Source organism: Silurus aristotelis (genome assembly GCF_946808225.1).
Source record: "Silurus aristotelis genome assembly, chromosome: 2".
Taxonomy (NCBI): Eukaryota; Metazoa; Chordata; class Actinopteri; order Siluriformes; family Siluridae; genus Silurus; species Silurus aristotelis.
The window spans coordinates 16,506,218-16,524,313 of record NC_139575.1 but is presented as its reverse complement, the minus strand read 5'-3'; the positions used below and the strand labels follow the sequence as shown (position 1 = coordinate 16,524,313).

At 38.0% G+C, this 18,096-nt stretch overlaps 1 protein-coding gene across 8 annotated transcripts in view; it reads right to left on the bottom strand.

Annotated features, from left to right (window-relative positions):
- The window catches only part of kdm4aa (lysine (K)-specific demethylase 4A-a), a 38,782-nt gene that overhangs the window by 2,837 nt on the left and 17,849 nt on the right, over nt 1-18,096 (bottom strand). For all 8 annotated transcript variants that reach the window (XM_083568317.1, XM_083568314.1, XM_083568315.1 and 5 more), the window contains 8 exons: nt 16,935-17,130; nt 12,363-12,439; nt 11,955-12,010; nt 11,713-11,821; nt 10,743-10,931; nt 8,760-8,930; nt 3,750-3,869; nt 2,742-2,834 (listed from right to left, as the gene is read on the bottom strand). In XM_083568317.1, the coding sequence (XP_083424443.1) occupies nt 2,742-2,834; nt 3,750-3,869; nt 8,760-8,930; nt 10,743-10,931; nt 11,713-11,821; nt 11,955-12,010; nt 12,363-12,439; nt 16,935-17,130 (1,011 nt within the window). The remainder of the gene's footprint in view (nt 1-2,741; nt 2,835-3,749; nt 3,870-8,759; nt 8,931-10,742; nt 10,932-11,712; nt 11,822-11,954; nt 12,011-12,362; nt 12,440-16,934; nt 17,131-18,096) is intronic.

The following is an 18,096-nucleotide window of genomic DNA, read 5'->3' as shown; positions in this document are numbered from 1 at the left end:
TCTCCACGATCATTACCATCTGTCCTCCAGAGCCAATTGTCCCCAAGTTTGTTTCATTTGTCACTACTCCAAAGAACAAATAACATTATTGATTCTAACACGTGTGGAGCATGCATGCGATGGTATCAGTATAGTAATTATGTGTATTTGTGTCATTTCTGGGCAGACCACTGCTTATAGTAATGAGACACACACACACACACACACACACACACACACACACACACACACACACACACACACACACACACACACACACACACACACACACACACACACACACACACACACACACACACACACACACACACACACACACACACACACACACACACACACACAAAAGCTCAGGACTGAGTTTGCCCACATGCTCGAATAACATCTCTTGTGTGACAAGCTGTTTTAAAAATGTGTCTTTGCAAATAACTGGGAAAGATTCTAATGAATTATAGACAAAGGAATATTGATATTTGAAAAATTTGAGTTTCATGACCAGGATTTCTAAAGGTTTCTCCAAGTCAACTGTAAGACTTGTTAAACCTTGTAAAGACAAAAAAAGAAAGACCATTAAGAATGAAATTTGAGACGTACATCATGACACCATAAACACAAACAAATACCGGCCTGAACCAAGCCCTAAATTCAGTTTTTACAAGCCAAGTTATCGCTAAACTGTCACTTTCCCCCTAACTAAAAAAATACACATTTTACGTCTGTGGTACAAATCCAAGAGAGTTTCCAAGCAATAACAGAAAGCTGATTGGCTGTTCATGTTGGTCTCATTTGTAGCTGTAATACAGTGAATTATATTTGGACTAGTGAAAGAAAGAACTACAACACAAAACAAAACAAAAACATTCTAAAGTGCCGCAGGAGCATTTAAATGAGCATTAGATGTAGTGTTACATAGACATCAAAGACATTAAGACCTGGTTTTAAGGCCTAAAATTTTGTTTGACTTTTTTTTTTTTTGACTCCACTGAAAACCTGTAACCTGGAAGTGTGGTGTTGACTAAAGTGCAAATGAATGATTTGCAAATAAAACTACTATGTAATTCTAAACAATTTAAACTCATGGTAAGTGGCACAGAATGTTCAGCTCAATATAATAACACACAAGATGGTTCTTTACTCATCTGAGGAGTAATCATGTGTTTGTATGAATAGTGGGAACTACCCTAGTGGTTTCATTACTGGGTTTTTCCACCGTGTTAAGGCCATTTTTCCAGAAGTTATTATCTGGTTGTGTGATTGATGAAAGTGTCATTAAGGTGGACATTTCAAGGAGAGGAGACTTGGAAAATTCAATTTACATCACCCCAAAGTCTATAAACTTTCTTTTAGCTTCTCCCATTAGGGGTCGCCACAGCGGATCCTCCGCATGTTTGATTTGGCACATGTTTTTACGCTGGTGCCCTTCCTAACGCAACCCTCCCTAATTTATCCGGGCTTGGGACCAGCACTAAGAGTGGCTGAGGGTTAGTTCCCTGACCTGGGATCGAACCCGGGCTGCAGCGGTGAGAGCGCCGCATCCTAACCACTAGACCACTATGGGACCTGTTACCCCAAAGTCTATACCGTATGCCAGACCTGGGCAAACAACGGCCCGCGGGCCACATCCGGCCCTTTGTACGTCCCTGTCCGGCCCGTGTGAGGCCAATCATAAATTACAGGGATGCACCGAAAATTCAGCCACCGAAAATTTAGCCGAAATACCTAAATCACAGAAACAACACGGCAGAAACACAATTGTAATGACGCAAAAAAAAAAAAAAAAACAGCCAGCACGCGGTTATCTGGATAAGAGCCATCATGTCTGCGGTGTGGACTTATTTCAATATTTCGGAGAAAATCCCACAGATAGCGATTCGCAAAACATGCAATGCTGAAATTAGCAAAATTTCACCGCAAAGAGTTTCTCCACGTCGGGTTTAATTTATCACCTGAAATCCAAACATCCCGATTGCCATTCTAAATATGAGAAGAACGCAGCACAGAAAAGTAAAGTCAATCCGAGCATGCGCACTCCGTCTGTAGAGGACGTTTTTGAAAAGGCAAGAAAGTTTTCCAGTGATGGTGCCACGGCAAAAGGCATAAAACAAAAAAAAATATGGATTTCATTGCCTTAGATTAGTGGTCGCCAGTGGATCGACGGATTGATCTTTGAAACATTCCCTGTGGATCCCGAAAATAATAATAATTATAATATAATATTATTTATTACACGGCTCTTCTTAATGCTGTAGATTAGAACATTCCTTTCACTTGAATGGGCTTCCAAACGTTCGGCAGTCAATTATTTTTGTTTAACAGACCCGTTGCTAATAATAATTGACCGCTGCCTGTCTGTCAATACTATGAATGGTAACAAATAAATAACAATAATTTATAATAATAAATAAAAAACTTTTGTAATTGATTTATTCTTTGAACTGCAATGCATTGATTTTAGGGAGGTTAGTACACACTCATAGCCATAAATGCAATGGTTCTAATAATTGACAATATTTTCTTTCGGTGTTTCGGTTTTGGCCTTGGTTTCCTCGTTTTTGGTCTCGGAAAATAATTTTTATTTTGGTGCATCCCTAAAATATTATCATTGGCGTGGCCCTCTGACACAATTCAGGTTTCTCATGTGGCCCCTTGTAAAAATTAATTGCCCACCCCTGCCGTATGCAAATCAGAAGAAACTGAACGAGTAATATTTACATGTGGTTTTCACAGCTGAATGTATAGCTTACCAGTCTAGATTTCACCCTTTTTGGCAGTTCTTCGTCTAACGTGTAGACATCGTCTCTCTTGGCTGTAAGCTGTGAGCCATCTTCGAACTCCACCTATGCAGGAACAGATATGATTTCATCTTTGTTCCTTGTAAAACCTGCTTTTCCACAATTTTGAGTGAAATGAGCGACAAACTATCTTATTTTTCTCAAAACTGCAATTCTAAAACAGTGCAATGCTAATCATTAATACATTTGATTTTTTAAACTGTAAACCTTTAAATCCTACAGCAACAAAAGATTTTTCATGTCCAATTCAACAAAAAACTACGAAACAGAACTAAAGTCAATTAACAAAAACACTTTTCGGCAGCACTAATCTGTTTTCATTTGAAAATGCATGTTTTTCTCGCTGTTTCTCCAAAGTGGATACATTTAAAAACGCTTAAGAAAACGACAACACGTTTTTAGTCATTGCCGTGACGTTTTAAAGAGCCAGAGAATAACACAAGGTGGAAATGATGCATGTCGAAGTGTTTTCAGACGTTTCAGAGTGAATGAGCAACTTTTGGGAAACAAATGAAAACGAATGTGGGAACGTGCAGTGTTTTTGGACGAAAATGCCGTTTTCAAATTTATCTGGATTAGTGTAGATCTAGACTTTATATATATATATATATATATATATATATATATATATATATATATATATATATATATATATATATATATATATAAATACAGGGCCATGTAGTTTTGGATTTTGTTTTCCCTCAATAATAAAAAAACCTTTATTTGAAAACTCATGTTGTGTTTACTTGTGTTATCTTTTACTAATACTTAAATTAGTTTGATGATCTGAAACATTAAAGTGTGACAAACATGCAAAAAAAAAAAGAAATCCGGAAGGGGCAAACACTTTCACACGGCTGTATGTAAATATATGTAAGTGAGATACATTTAAATTGTATCAACCTTTTCAGTTCTGTATTCGTGATTTATTCAGAGGATGTTGTGGCGTTTGCTTACATGGTACATTTGAATGACGTGTGCTGCCACAAACTTGGCTCCATAGATGAGTCCATCTGTCCAGCGCACTTGCACAACCTCTCCTGAGGGTGGGGGACCCAGCTGAGCACAGTCACGACTCTGCGCGCGCACACACACACACACACACACACACACACACACACACACACACACACACACACACACACACACACACACACACACACACAAACACACACACACACACACACACACACACACACACACACAGGAAATTACATTAAAACACCACAGTAACAAGTTGTTACATAGACAGTATGTACTGTACAGTGTAAAAAGTATACACATCCATGTTATTGTAGCTTTTTGCCATGTACGATGCAAAAAAAAACATGTTCTCACACTTTTATATTAAGGTAGCTGAGATAATCAAAATGAATTTAAAGTCAAATTCAAAAGTAATTATATTACGCCCGCCATCAGTAAAGCCAATTAGATTAAACCAAAATTTAGATCAGCTGAATCTGTAAGGTTTTCTTGATATCAGCTTGGTAAAAGTCATAATATGCAAAGAGCTTACAAAGCATTTACAATATCTGATCGTTGTAAGGTGCCACCATCAACAAGGGGAGAAAACTGAGCACTACGGTGACATCAGCAAGAACAGGTCTCATGAAAAGAAACAAAAGTAAAAGACTTACCAAAGAAGGCTTCCAACAAACCCATTTTATTATATAATGGCATTAAACATGAATGAGGTACTGCATGTCCCTGCAGGATAATGACCCAAAGGATACATCCAAGCTCAAATCTAAACCTTACTGAAAACATGTTTAATAAATTGATGGCTGTACACAGGAGATTCTCTTGTAATTTGGCAGTAATTACTTTTTTCCTTGTAATTAATGCATTCATTTGTTGACTTTTACCCAAAAAGCCAGACTTACAAGCAAAAAAAATAAATAAATAAAAATAAAAATAATTATATATACACATCCGACATGATTCAGCTTGGTGCAAATTTTTGTAAGATAAGTAGATAGGCCTTGCTTGATTTATTTGTTTCTGTTGATATATTCTGGGAAAAGTAGTGGGGAAAAGAATTTCACCTACTAGATTTAATCAAATGCTCTCTGGAACACAATGTCCTGCCCATGTGAACAAACAGTTGGTATCACTCCAATGTAGTGCTGAACGCCACCGAATTCATAGTGTGGCTTTTAGTAGTTAATTGTAATTCCAAAGCAATTGGAAATGTAAGTAGACATTTAATGTATGTGTTTGCATCAAACAATTCCATCACTCAAAAACATTAGCGACTGTGTGTGGGAGAGAGACAGAGATTTCTTTTCCTTTTACATCAAGGGAGGGCTATTGCTCAAACTGCAGCAAGGTGAAGGAAAAAAAAAAAGAAAAAATTGAGCCGAAACCTGAAAGCAATTCGAGGCGCAGAAATTGGAAGTGTGCGCTCTAGTTAATATCAAATATTTCAAACTTGCAGAGACAAATACTTTCAGTTGAAAACAAACTCTATTTTAACTCTCAGCTGCATTGTCTAAAACACCGATTGATATTAAATAAATGATCATGAGCCCAAATCCTTTTCAACAGCTTTTAGCAAGTTTGTGTTTTTAGCAAGTTAAAGCCAGGAGTCTCTTTCATCCTTTATTTCTCTCTAAATGTTCTGCTTGCTGTTAAACTGATGCTGAACTGTATGTTGGTGGTAAGTAGATACCAGCAAGTGGCAATGGCGGTTCTAGTTTAAATGACACCCTAAGTGAACCACACGATGACCCAACATCTCACCTATTGATTAGTTTCAGCTTTGAGAAGCTCCTCTCTGCTTCAGCTACTGTCACTGGATGAGTAAGAACATATTCTCAGAGCAGTCCACAAATTTGGATACCTATTTGAGAGCTCACTTTCATGTATAAATATCATCCTAAATGCATTTATTGCACAATTAAATACACGTCATTGTGCACAATTTATTAAACTTGCAAAACCAAGAAGCACACAAATCCTTGACTAATTGTAGCCATAAAAAACAAACAACATCTATTACGTATTCTTATAACACGTGTCTTTTAAATGAGCCTTTTAAGCTGCTTTGGAGATTCCCACCACTGAACTATATACATATTCAGTACAATCACAGAAAACTTTCATGACATCAACTTAATTAAAGGTAACAAATCTATAAATGCTGTTTAACTACAATCGTTAAAACTAGACTAGTTTGGCTGTAATTATTTTGTTGCTACACACATTATCATTAATTACAGACTATAAATTATAATGTCATGCAGCGGAAAGAAATGTTGTTTAATGCGTAAAAGCACAGCAGGCAACATAACATAAGTGATATACAGTTATTTCATTAAGTGCTTTAGCCATTACTATCCTGATAACGAGATAAGCTGCATACACACCTTTATCTTTTGCACATTTCTCCCCCTACTTCTTTCCATTTTTTTCTGAATTGGGCTCTTGATGGTTTAGGCCGTTTTTCTTGTCATCTTTACTGATGTGTGGTAACCCAACCCCCGCCTCTCCCTTTTAAGTGTATAAATGAAGAAACTACTCTTGGTAGCAGGTGCACACTCCAAATCCCGACCAGCTTCATTGACCATGACATGATATAATAATAGACACAACAGTGCAAATGAGCATGGAAACATTTTTGATAAATAAATCGATACTTGCCAATGCCGCCCTAAATCCACCACTGCCATGCGGCAATCAAAACGAGTTTATAACAGAGCACACATTCTACACTGATTGGTGGCTTGCTGTGTGTTGGACCAGTTAAGTTTTTATCCACCCATAAATAAAAGGGAACGATGTAGTTGAGTAAAAAAAGTAGATTACACTGTGAACTGTAGTGAAGTTAAAGTAAAAGTCAAACGGAAAGTCACAAAATGGAAGGTTAGCCTATGACAGGAAACTTTCAGTAGTTGAAATTTCAGTTAAATTAAACTTCAGATGCAATGCAATTTCAATTGAATAACTAATTGAATATCAATCACAAGCACATTTGGTGCAGGGTTATTGAGGCCACACCCCCTACATGCACCGTGCATTCCTACAGAACGCAGATCATTTCTTGAATCCTGCACATAAAATAATGTACAAAAATGTCAATCTTGGTGAGTATTCACAAAAATTACATAAATATTACAATATAACATTTATGTTTAAAACTTGCTCATGCTGCGTTAACTATTGTGCAACAAAATTGTACTAACAATTAAATCAGTCAAAAATGTCTTTTAAAATCTGCATTAGTTTGGATGCACCTCATCTTAAGACCAAACAGAATGTTTACATTTACGTTTGTATATGATGCAGTTTATATACATTTCTCCGAATGGCTGGTTGTTCCCAGAAATTTCCATAAATTCCTGTTACGTTTCCGGCTTGGAATGTTTCTAAAATTCTACAGATGAAGTTCCCATGGAAATATTTTGAAAATTTACCGGAAATATGTTACCCCTTTGCAACTGTACTCATTAGTATAAAGCTTTTACCATATTACAGACAATATTGTTTTAGTGTCATGCTGGTAAATGGACCTCACATCATATTAATATTAGGGCTATCAATAGATTAAAATAATTAATTCGCAACTTAATCGCACATTTCTCTCTGCTCTAAAATGTACCATATATTAATACTTCATGTTTTTTAAGCTATAAGCAACACGGACATGGAGAAATATGGATGCTTTATGCAAATGTATATTTATTATTAGTGCAACCAAACTCAACATAGAGCATGAAGACATTTATTGCAAATGTTTTAAAGTAATATTGGTGGTTTTAATTAATTATTGTATCATCAGGACACCGAACGGAACCTTTGCTATGTTTCCACATGGACAATTAATGAAGTGATACCGAAGAAACGGCACCTCTTCAACGGCACCTCTTCTGGTTATGTAATCATACTGATTACATAACCAGAGAATATTTTTATTCGAAGTGAATGTGGTTTATGTAACAGACATTGCGTCTGACATTATTTTAAGTTTGTTTCGCCATTATGAGGGAAAACCCCAGAAAACGCCACCCAGAGGGTTAATTGTGTGAATCATGGCGGATTTGCCGTTTGATTTGAAATTGGCGCATAAATAAAACAAATGTTTACTGATTAAAAAAGTTTTTAATATTTTATATTTAGTTATTTATTTATGGATTTATATTTTTTATAAAAATGGTAAAACATAAATGCGTGCTGAATTGATAGCGCACTGAAAAAAATATAGTGCCGTTAAAAATGATTGCGTTTGCATTTTGACAGCTTAATTTATATATTAATACAAAACTAATAAAGTTATCTAATGAATGTATCCAGGCTGAACAGCCACCATATAGAACACAAGCAGAGAAAAGATGATGATGATGATGATCAGGTGATTAGAAATGTTTCTGTTCTCAGTCGTGTTTACATCGCTGACTCCCTCTGTCTCATCCACGTTAGCTTTACTTCTTGTTGCTTTCTGCCTGCTCATTCTTAAACTAGCTTCGTGAGTGAGAACCAGGACATTATACACCAGTGGATTGAAAGAGACAATGACAGAAAATCGGTTGGTGGGCTGAAATCGGCGCGCAGTAAAAAAAAAATAAAAAATGTACATTCATCAAATCAATTAATTAAAACTAAAGTAACGAGTCTGTTTTGAAAATATAAGAAGTAGAAAATACAGATATTTGTGTAAAAATGTAATGAGTAAAAGTAAAAAGTCTGAAAAATAAATAGTGAAGTACTGATACCAGAAAAATCTACTTAAGTACAGTAACGAAGTATCTGTACTTCGCTACTTCACACCTCTGTCACAAATGCAGCATGACCTCCAAAAGTTCAAACACATTCAAAATGACCTTTTCTGTTCTTTTCTCTGTTCTACTGAAAACCTGACCATAAGTTTGGATCATATTGTGTCTTAACTGTAATGTAAATCTAGGGGTTGAAATACAATGCAAAGAAAAAGGAAATGTAAAGTGGCAGTCAACACTCAAGGCCTCTCACCACAATGTCCTCAGGAAAAAGGTTGTCGCTGAAGGAGCCATCGTCAAAGTTGACCTCGTAAAATGTCTCTTTCGTCAGCTGAACCACATCGCACTGGTAGTAGCGCCCGTTTTTGTGTTTGCAGATCACTTTCTGGCCAGCGCTGATATCACTCATGGCCTCCTTTTTCCTCTGTTGGAGAAAATAAGAGCATCATATTTACCCACAATTGATCATAACCATATATGACACACAGGCTTGTGGTTTGTTTGGCATACAAAATTTATTACCAACAGCACAGAGATCTGAAATCTGTGTGACGTTTGGCTTTGTCTTAAACAAACCTTGCTGGCTGAATAGCTTGAACATGACTGGAAGCACTTTTGCTGTTACCAAAGCAGAGTGAAACAAGCTCTTGTAGGAGTGAGCCATTTAATATTGCACGTGCATGCGTTATTAATGCTGTCCGATTACGTTAGCACCATTTCATTCTATTTTCAGATTAAATATAGCAAACCGCTCTAAAGAAACATAATTATTAGCCAGCATTTGCCTCAGAGATACATACCCACACTGACAATTTGCACGCTTCGTTTCTTCCTCTTTTATTTCTTTTTGAATAAGCCGTTTGCACTGTTTTTTTTAGGCTGCATCATCTGCAATATTGTATTTGTTTATTTATTTATTTATTTAAGTTACAATTATGTAATTACATTTGTTTTATATTTTTCCCCCCTCCCCTACAACTGTTTGTGTAACCCGCTGCTGTAATGCAATAATTTCCCCCACTGGATCAATAACCAAGTAATAATCAAGTCTAACAGATGATACAACTCATCTGAGTTTAAGCCTAAAACTCTCTATAACTGTTCTGTGTGTTTGTCCGTACTTCCTGTCAGTTCCTCGATTTCCTTCCACATGCCAGAAACAGGCTGGTAGGTGGATCAGCTATGCTAAACTTGTCAATGAAAACTGTGTGAACGTGTATATCAGGGGTTTAAGGTACAAATATCCGTCCCGTACCGTTTCGGTACGATGCACGTGTGTACCGAATGCAATCCTTTTTACGTGTGGAACATAGTTTAATTATTCTCTCCCTCGCACTTTAAGAGCAGGGTCACTTTTACATTTTCTTTGTTTTTTAATTAAACTTGAAAACATACGCAACAATGCCAGGGGTATACACTACTCACTCCAAACTGGAAATACGATTTGTAATGTGCCGAAATACAATTTGCATTTTAATGTACAGCTTTAAGAATTTGGAGAAAATCCTGACAATTTTGCATAGCGAGGGAGTGGTCTGTCTGTCTGTCTGTCTGTCTGTCTGTCTATCTTTATTTTTGAATAAAATATTATTTAACATTATTTAAAAAAAAACTATAGATGTTCACAAATGTTAATATTAAACTGCATTAATAATAAAAAAAAATTAATAATAATTTAAAAAAAAACAAGCGTTACGAACAGTTAATTTAGTTGTACTACACATTGAACAGTCATGTGTAGTCAAGTGTAATGTGGAACAACTAATTATATGGACAACTAATTATATGGATGAACCAAGCATGAATAATTTGGTAAGTAAATTTCACCCTCACAAGGTACACAAGGGAATGTAAATGAGGACGGTGATACCTCATGACTTGGACAGCATACGACATATAAACACATAACTGCCACAATTAAAAGTCACAGCACTAAGTTGCAGTGATGTCTGTGGGATTGTGGTCTGTCGTTGTTTCACTGGAATTAATTGGAAAAAAACTTTTCTGGACCATAAGATGTTTTGCTGCACTGTATAAAGTGAGATAATACACAGGAGCCATTCTTACCATCACGTTATGTTTCTGCATTGGTACTACATACATTAGGAAATCCCTTAAATACACTTTGCAAAGATGGTAAAAAAAAAAAAAAAAAAAAGGCACAGATTAGGAAAAAAATGTAATGTGTACCAAAAAAAAAAAAAAAAAAAAAGGTGTTGCTCTTGTAATTATGTACCTCTGATTGGACAGGGCCTTTATGACGGCAGCAGGTGACATAGACGATGAAAGGCCAGTCATCCGGGTGCATAAGCACACCTGCAGCCTGGGCACAGGTAGGATGGTACGAGGTGGGGCAGCGGCCATGAGAACACTGCACGCAGCAGCCTGTTGTCTTCTTCATCCGCCTCTTACAGTAGTAACATTTCTGCAAAACACACCTTTTTTGATGAGGGACACGCATTCGACTTTACAAAGGGGACACGGGGAAAGTAGGGTAAATTTGATTCACTTGAAAGATGTACATAAGAAATGTGGTTTATAAGCAGTGGTGGACATTTAAGACTGAAATGTAATTCGTTCCTTGTACTTAAGTAGCCTTTTCTAATATCTGTACTTTGGACATTTTGGACAAAAATGATGATAGGAACATTATAGCCATAATAAATCCTAGTACTTAAATACTTAAGAAGATTTGAAGGCAAATACTTTTGTACTTTTACTCAAGTGAAAGTTTAAAGGGAGCAATTTTGCTTTTACTGGTGTAACATTTTACCTACTGTATCTCTACTTTTACTCAACTACATGGTTTGTGTACTTTGTCCAACACTGTTTATGAGAAGTATGATTTACTGACTTGGTATGTTGTTGTCATCACTACTGACATCTGAGTTTGGAAACAATTTTTCTACTCAGGCCTCTTGATCACCTTTTTTTATATTCTATATAGTGTTTTCTGCTTTTGGTGCAGCTCATCATTGTCTTATTATACAATCCAAGCATCAATGTTGAAAAATAATGAAATACTTACATTACATTAACAGCATAAATGCACTAAATGTTATTATTGAAACCTAGAGCTGTTACATGCCCAAATCACCTAGTGTTTGGCCTAATATTTTCAAATAAATAGAAAGTACTCATAAGCAAAACATAGTCTTCACAGCATATTTCCACTGAAATAGCGCTTTTTTTTTTTTTTTTTTTACCAGTTTAAATCTCTGTAAGGGAATTCCACTGAGATCCACTGGCGATCTCTCAGTGATGTTCACGAAGCGAGCTTCTAACACTGCCACCGCACACAGCACGTGCACCCACCTGCAGGATCAGACACAGTACATGCCACAATCACATGTATGTAAGCAGAATTCAAAGAAACGCTAACAATACTGAGATACAGAAGCTCATCAGTATCAATCCAGGGCTGCTGCTTAGTAGAAGGAATGCTCACTTGTCATTGTTGGCTCTGTGTAAGGCTCCACCTCTTAATGAGCATAGACAACAACTCTGTAAAATCGAGAGAGATGCCAAAGTGAGACTCATTGAGGTAGAAAACAATATGTAAACATTCTTGGGTGAGTAATTAAAACAGCAATAAACAGTTCTACTAGACTAAGAGGTAATATGTCTGGAAACAGGTCCCTAAAACCATCCAGCTGGAACTGTTTAACATGACACCTAATAAACTAGTAGAGGTCGTGATGACGCTGTTATATGGACATGATGGTGCGGTCACATATATTAATCATAAAGGTAGAGTGAAGTGTAATGCAAAACACACTAAAAACAAACAAACAAAACAAGAAATTTCTGTTTGTAATCATTCAATAATCTATTTCAAAAAGCTATCCACACTGACCTCAGTGAGGGCATTGGCTTTGCAACGGGCACATTTCCAGTCTTTTGTAACTCTTTCCAAGGAAACGCCATAGCAACCTAGTGCAACAAACACACACACACACACACACACACACACACACACACACTTTAAAAAGGACCATTAATCGTTTTACACTATTTAACTGCAATCAGAATTTTTTTTATTTAAATTTTTTTAAGATTATTACTTGTCACACAATAAGAATTGATCCCAATAAGGATTATGCAACAGTGGGTTTGATAATATGTTCTTTGTTTAGTGAGAAAATAAATGCTTACTGCTTTCAACAAACTATGTGTGTTGTGTAACAAGCAGTATGTGCTTATTAGTGTGTGTGTGTATTAATCAGCAGTATGTGCTTATTAGTGTGTGTGTGTATTAATCAGCAGTATGTGCTTATTAGTGTGTGTGTGTATATTAATCAGCAGTATGTGCTTGTTAGTTTGTGTGTGTATTAATCAGCAGTATGTGCTTATTAGTGTGTGTGTGTATATTAATCAGCAGTATGTGCTTGTTAGTTTGTGTGTGTATTAATCAGCAGTATGTGCTTATTAGTGTGTGTGTGTATATTAATCAGCAGTATGTGCTTGTTAGTTTGTGTGTGTATTAATCAGCAGTATGTGCTTGTTAGTGTGGGTGTGTATTAATCAGCAGTATGTGCTTGTTAGTTTGTGTGTGTATTAATCAGCAGTATGTGCTTGCTGGTGCGTGTGTGTGTGTGTGTGTGTGTGTGTGTGTGTGTGTGTGTGTATTAATCAGCAGTATGTGCTTGCTGGGGTGTGTGTGTGTGTGTGTGTATTAAATCAACCCAGCCATTAGAGTTGCACAAGCCAGTGCACTCTTAGTGCCGGTCCCAAGCCCGGATAAATTGGGAGGGTTGTGTTAGAAAAGGCATCGAGCGTAAAACATGTGCCAAATCAAATATGTGGATCACGAATAAGAATTTCATACCGGATCGGTCGAGGCCCGAGTTACCAACGACCGCCACAGGTATCGTTAGCCAACAGGGTACTGGTGAAAATTGGGCTACTGTTGGCCGAAGGAGGAGAAGGAGAGGAGGAAGACGTCTACAGAGACGGCAGGAAAAGGAGAAGTGTAGAAGAGTAGAGGTTGGGGTGGGTACTAAAAGAGGAAGAGTGTAGTGTGAGGTTCAGGGAAGAGGTCAGACAGAGGCTCGGTGGTGGTGAAGAGGTGCTGGATGATTGGGCAACTACTGCAGAAGTGATAAGGGAGACAGCTAAAAAAGTAATTGGTGTGACATCTGGAAATAGAAAGAAAGACAAAGAGACGTGGTGGTGGAATGAGGAAGTGCAGGAAAGCATAAGGAGACAGAGGTTTTCGAAACAGAATTGGGATCAACAGAGTGATGAGAAAAGTAGGCAAGAGTACAAGGAGATGCAGCAGCAGGTAAAGAGGGATGTAGCGAAAGCCAAAGAAAAGGCATATAAGGAGCTGTATGAGAAGTTGGACACTAAGGAAGGAGAAAAGGATTTATACAGGTTGGCCAGGCAGAGGGACTGAGCTGGGAAGGATGTGCTACAAGTAGGGCTGGGCAATAAATCGATTTTATTGATTAACTCGAATGTGTAGTTTACATCGTTCTGTTTTAATAAAAATCGGGTTTCTCTTTAATGTCCTCCGACGCTTCCCTCTGGGCTTCCATAGTTTCGAACGAACTCAGCCCTTCCCCCGCACGGTTTCCATAAAGATACACAAACAACATGGCAGCGAGCAAGCAAAGGTAGCAGTAAAAAAAATGAACAAGACAGCAGCAGCACAAGACTGCGGTTAAGCAGCCGCATCTTGAAAATACACGGTTAAGCCGCACTTTGTTTAGTGTTGCGTGTCTAATCGTACACTTCCGGTATGGGTGGTGGGAGCTTCAGTACGGCGTTTCCGTTAAGAAACAGAAAAATCAGAGCATTTTAATCAACATATTCAAACACTCATAAAACATTTTTTTGAGGTTTGCTCAATCTTTCAAATAATTCTTATTTAGAATCTCGCTGTCTATTATATTTTGATTTCAAATTTCAATTCATTTTACTGTGGAGTTTTTAAGAAAAGTAAAGGCAAAATCACTCCAAGCATCACTGCATTTTTAACCATGTTCCACTTTCAAACACTCATAAAACATTTTTCTTTATAGGTTTGCTCAATCTTTCAAATTATTTTTATTTACAGTGTCCCTGTTTATTACTCTCTTAAATTTCAACTCATTTAGTGTGGAGTTTTGGAGAAAAGTAAAGGCAAAATCACTCAAAACCTCAGGTGCATTTTCAATCATGTTCCACATTTAAACACATACAAACATTTTTCTTTGTAGGTTTGCTCATTTTATGTTGTTACATTCTATTTTCACAATTTACAATGGCAGGGCCGCCATCTTGTATTTTTGGCTTGTTGTTTCTGATTACACTTTAACCCAAAGTGGGTTATAATCCCAGAAGAGTAAAACTTTATTTAATAAAGTTTTAACTTTTTTTTTAACATTTTCTTTGTCATATGCAGATTGATTTTAAGCAGGGGGAAAAAATCTATTTAAATCGCAAACATTTTTTTTAGCCCATATCGCCCAGCCCTAGCTACAAGTTAGAGCAGTAAAGGATGGAGATGGAAATGTGTTGACTAGTGAGGAGAGTGTGTTGAGAAGGTGAAGGGAGTATTTTCAGCAGCTGATGAACGAGGAAAATGTGAGAGAGAGAGAGAGAGAGAGAGAGAGAGAGAGAGAGAGAAGGTTGGATGGTGTGGAGATGGTAAAGCAGGAAGTAAAAGCAGCAATTAAGAGGATGAAGAGTGAAAAGTCAGTTGGACCAGATGACATACCAGCAGAAGCATGGGGATGTTTAGGAGAGATGGCAGTGGAGTTTTTAACCAGATTGTTTAACAAGATTTGGAAGGAGAGAGGATGCCTAAGGAATGGAAGTTTATGGAGTGTCCTGGTACTGATCTTTAAGAATAAGGGAGATGTGCAGACCTGCAGTAACTACAGGGGAATTAAGTTGATCAGTCACACCATGAAGTTATGGGAAAGAGTAGTGGAAGTCAGGCTGAGAGAAGAGGTGACCATCTGTGAGCAACAGTATGGTTTTATGCCGAGGAAGAGCATTACAGATGCCTTATTTGCTTTGAGAATGTTGATGGAGAAGTATAGAGAAGGTCAGAAGGAGTTGCATTGTGTGTTTGTGAATTTAGAGAAAGTGTACGACAGAGTGCCAAGAGAGGAGTTGTGGTATTGTATGAGGAAGTAGTGCGGTTGCAGGGAGAAGAGGTGGTGAAGGTGGAGGAGTTCAGGTACCTGGGGTCAACAGTGCAAAGTAATGGAGAGTGTTAGAGAAGTGAAGAGAAGAGTGCAGGCAGGGTGCAGTGGGTGGGGAAGAGTGACAGGAGTGATTTGTGATAGAAGGGTATCTGCAAGAGTGAAAGTTTATAGGACTGTGGTGAGACCTGCGATGTTGTATGGATTAGAGACAGTGGCATTGAGTAAAAGACAGGAGGTGGAGCTGGAGGTAGCAGAGCTGAAGATGTTGAGGTTTTCGTTGGAAGTGACGAGGATAGACAGGATTAGAAATGAGTTTATTAGATGGACAGCGCATGTAGGACGTTTTGGAGACGAGGTGAGGGAGGCGAGATTGAGATAGTTTGGACATGTGCAGAGGAGGGACATGGGTTATATCAGTAGGAGAATGCTGAGGATGGAGCCACCAAGAAGGAGAAGAAGAGGAAGACCAATAAGAGGGTTCATGGATGTGGTGAGGGAAGACATGCAGGTAGTTGGTGTCAAAGAGGCAGATGTAGAGGACAGGGTGGTATGGAGACTGATGATCCGCTGTGGCGACCCCTAATTGGAGCAGCCGAAAGAAGAAGAAGAAGAAGAAGAAGTTGTGCTTGCTGGTGCTGGTGTGTGTGTTTATATTAATCAGCAGTATGTGCTTATGTGTGTGTGTGTGTGTGTGTGTGTGTGTGTGTGTATTAGTTTGTGAATTAATCAGCAGTATGTGCTTGTAAGTGTGTGTGTGTGTGTGTGTGTGTGTGTGTGTGTGTGTGTGTATATTAATCAGCAGTATGTGCTTGTAAGTGTGTGTGTGTTAATCAGCTGTATGTGCTTGCTTGTCTGTGTGTGTGTGTGTGTGTGTGTGTGTGTGTGTGTGTTAGTTATTCAGCAGTATGTGCTTGTAAGTGTGTGTGTGTGTGTATTATCAGCAGTGTGTGTGTGTATATTAATCAGCAGTATGTGCTTGTAAGTGTGTGTGTGTGTGTGTGTATATTAATCAGCAGTATGTGCTTGTAAGTGTGTGTGTTTGTTAATCAGCAGTATGTGCTTGCTGGTGTGGGTGTGCGTGTGTGTTAATCAGCAGTATGTGCTTGCTGGTGTGTGTGTGTATTTATCAGCAGTATGTGTGTGTGTGTGTGTATTCATCAGCAGTATGTGTGTGTGTGTGTGTGTGTGTGTATTCATCAGCAGTATGTGTGTGTGTGTGTGTGTGTGTGTGTGTGTGTGTGTGTGTGTGTGTGTGTGTGTATTCATCAGCAGTATGAACAGGTACTCACTGGCATGTACTCGCACACAGCACTGGGAGCAGCTGATGAGCAGGCTGGTTCCGTCTTGATCCAAGTACGGCGTGGACAGAAGAAGTTCAGGGCACTCTTCAGTGGTTGTGCTGAAGCACATCTCCGGGATCAATGGCTTTGTCCTCATTTGACGTCCAACCTGAACTGCATTCTGCTCACAGTCGGCCTCTTCAGACTGGACAGAAGACAAGTGTGTGGTGATATGCTGGTGTAGCAGTGGTGCTACTGTCAAATAAGTCTACACCTGCATAAGTGCATAAGAGTCGCACACCAGATGTGCAAACAACGGTGGTGGTGTTATTATTATGTTGTAACATAACACATAAAAGCTTTTGTGGATTTGAATGCATCAGCCTACCTTCCTTTTATTTGCTCAGTGGGACACCTGGCAGTCCTTGGGTTCCACAATCCTAATTAAATTTGGCTCGTATTCGCTATTCGTAGTAACTCTTTCACCTGCGTGTTTCGATTTGACTTGTTTCAGTGTTTAAAAAAAAAAAAAAAAAAAAAAAGTGATTCTCAAATGTAAATTGTCCCAAACTTTGACAACAGTTTTGTCAATGAAATTAGTAACGCAGCATGTAGACAAAAAATTTATATAAACAAAATAAAAAAGATCCACCAGGGATCATGTAGCTCTGTATAGTCTTTATATTTCTCTGCAAAGAAAACTGGATATGAAAGCTTCAAAACCAGGATAACACATTACCTCTTGAAAGCCTCACAGTGCAATGAAGAAGCAGATCAAATGGTTCTTCAAGTCATCATCATCATCATTAAGTTTTTTTTTTTAACTGTCTGTGATTGAGAGCTTTTGTGGCTACAAAACAAGATCTGTGATCTAAGTTCAACTTTTTAAACACCAACAGCTCGTGATGGACAATACAGTGAAACATCCAAAATTCTAGAAAATGGTGGTCAGCTTTACACAGCTCTACAAATCCTTTCTGGCTGGAGCTCCATCTTTGGCTATTGCTGTTATTTTGAAGAACTGCAGATTTTCCTCCTCAAAACCAGTCTCTTTTTGGTTGATGCCATGGGATCTGTCTTTCACTGGCACAATGTCAAGCTCTTCCTTAACTGTGCAGGCTTCTGTATATTGCAAGACTCGTCAACAAACCGTTGAAATACCGCCATGTTC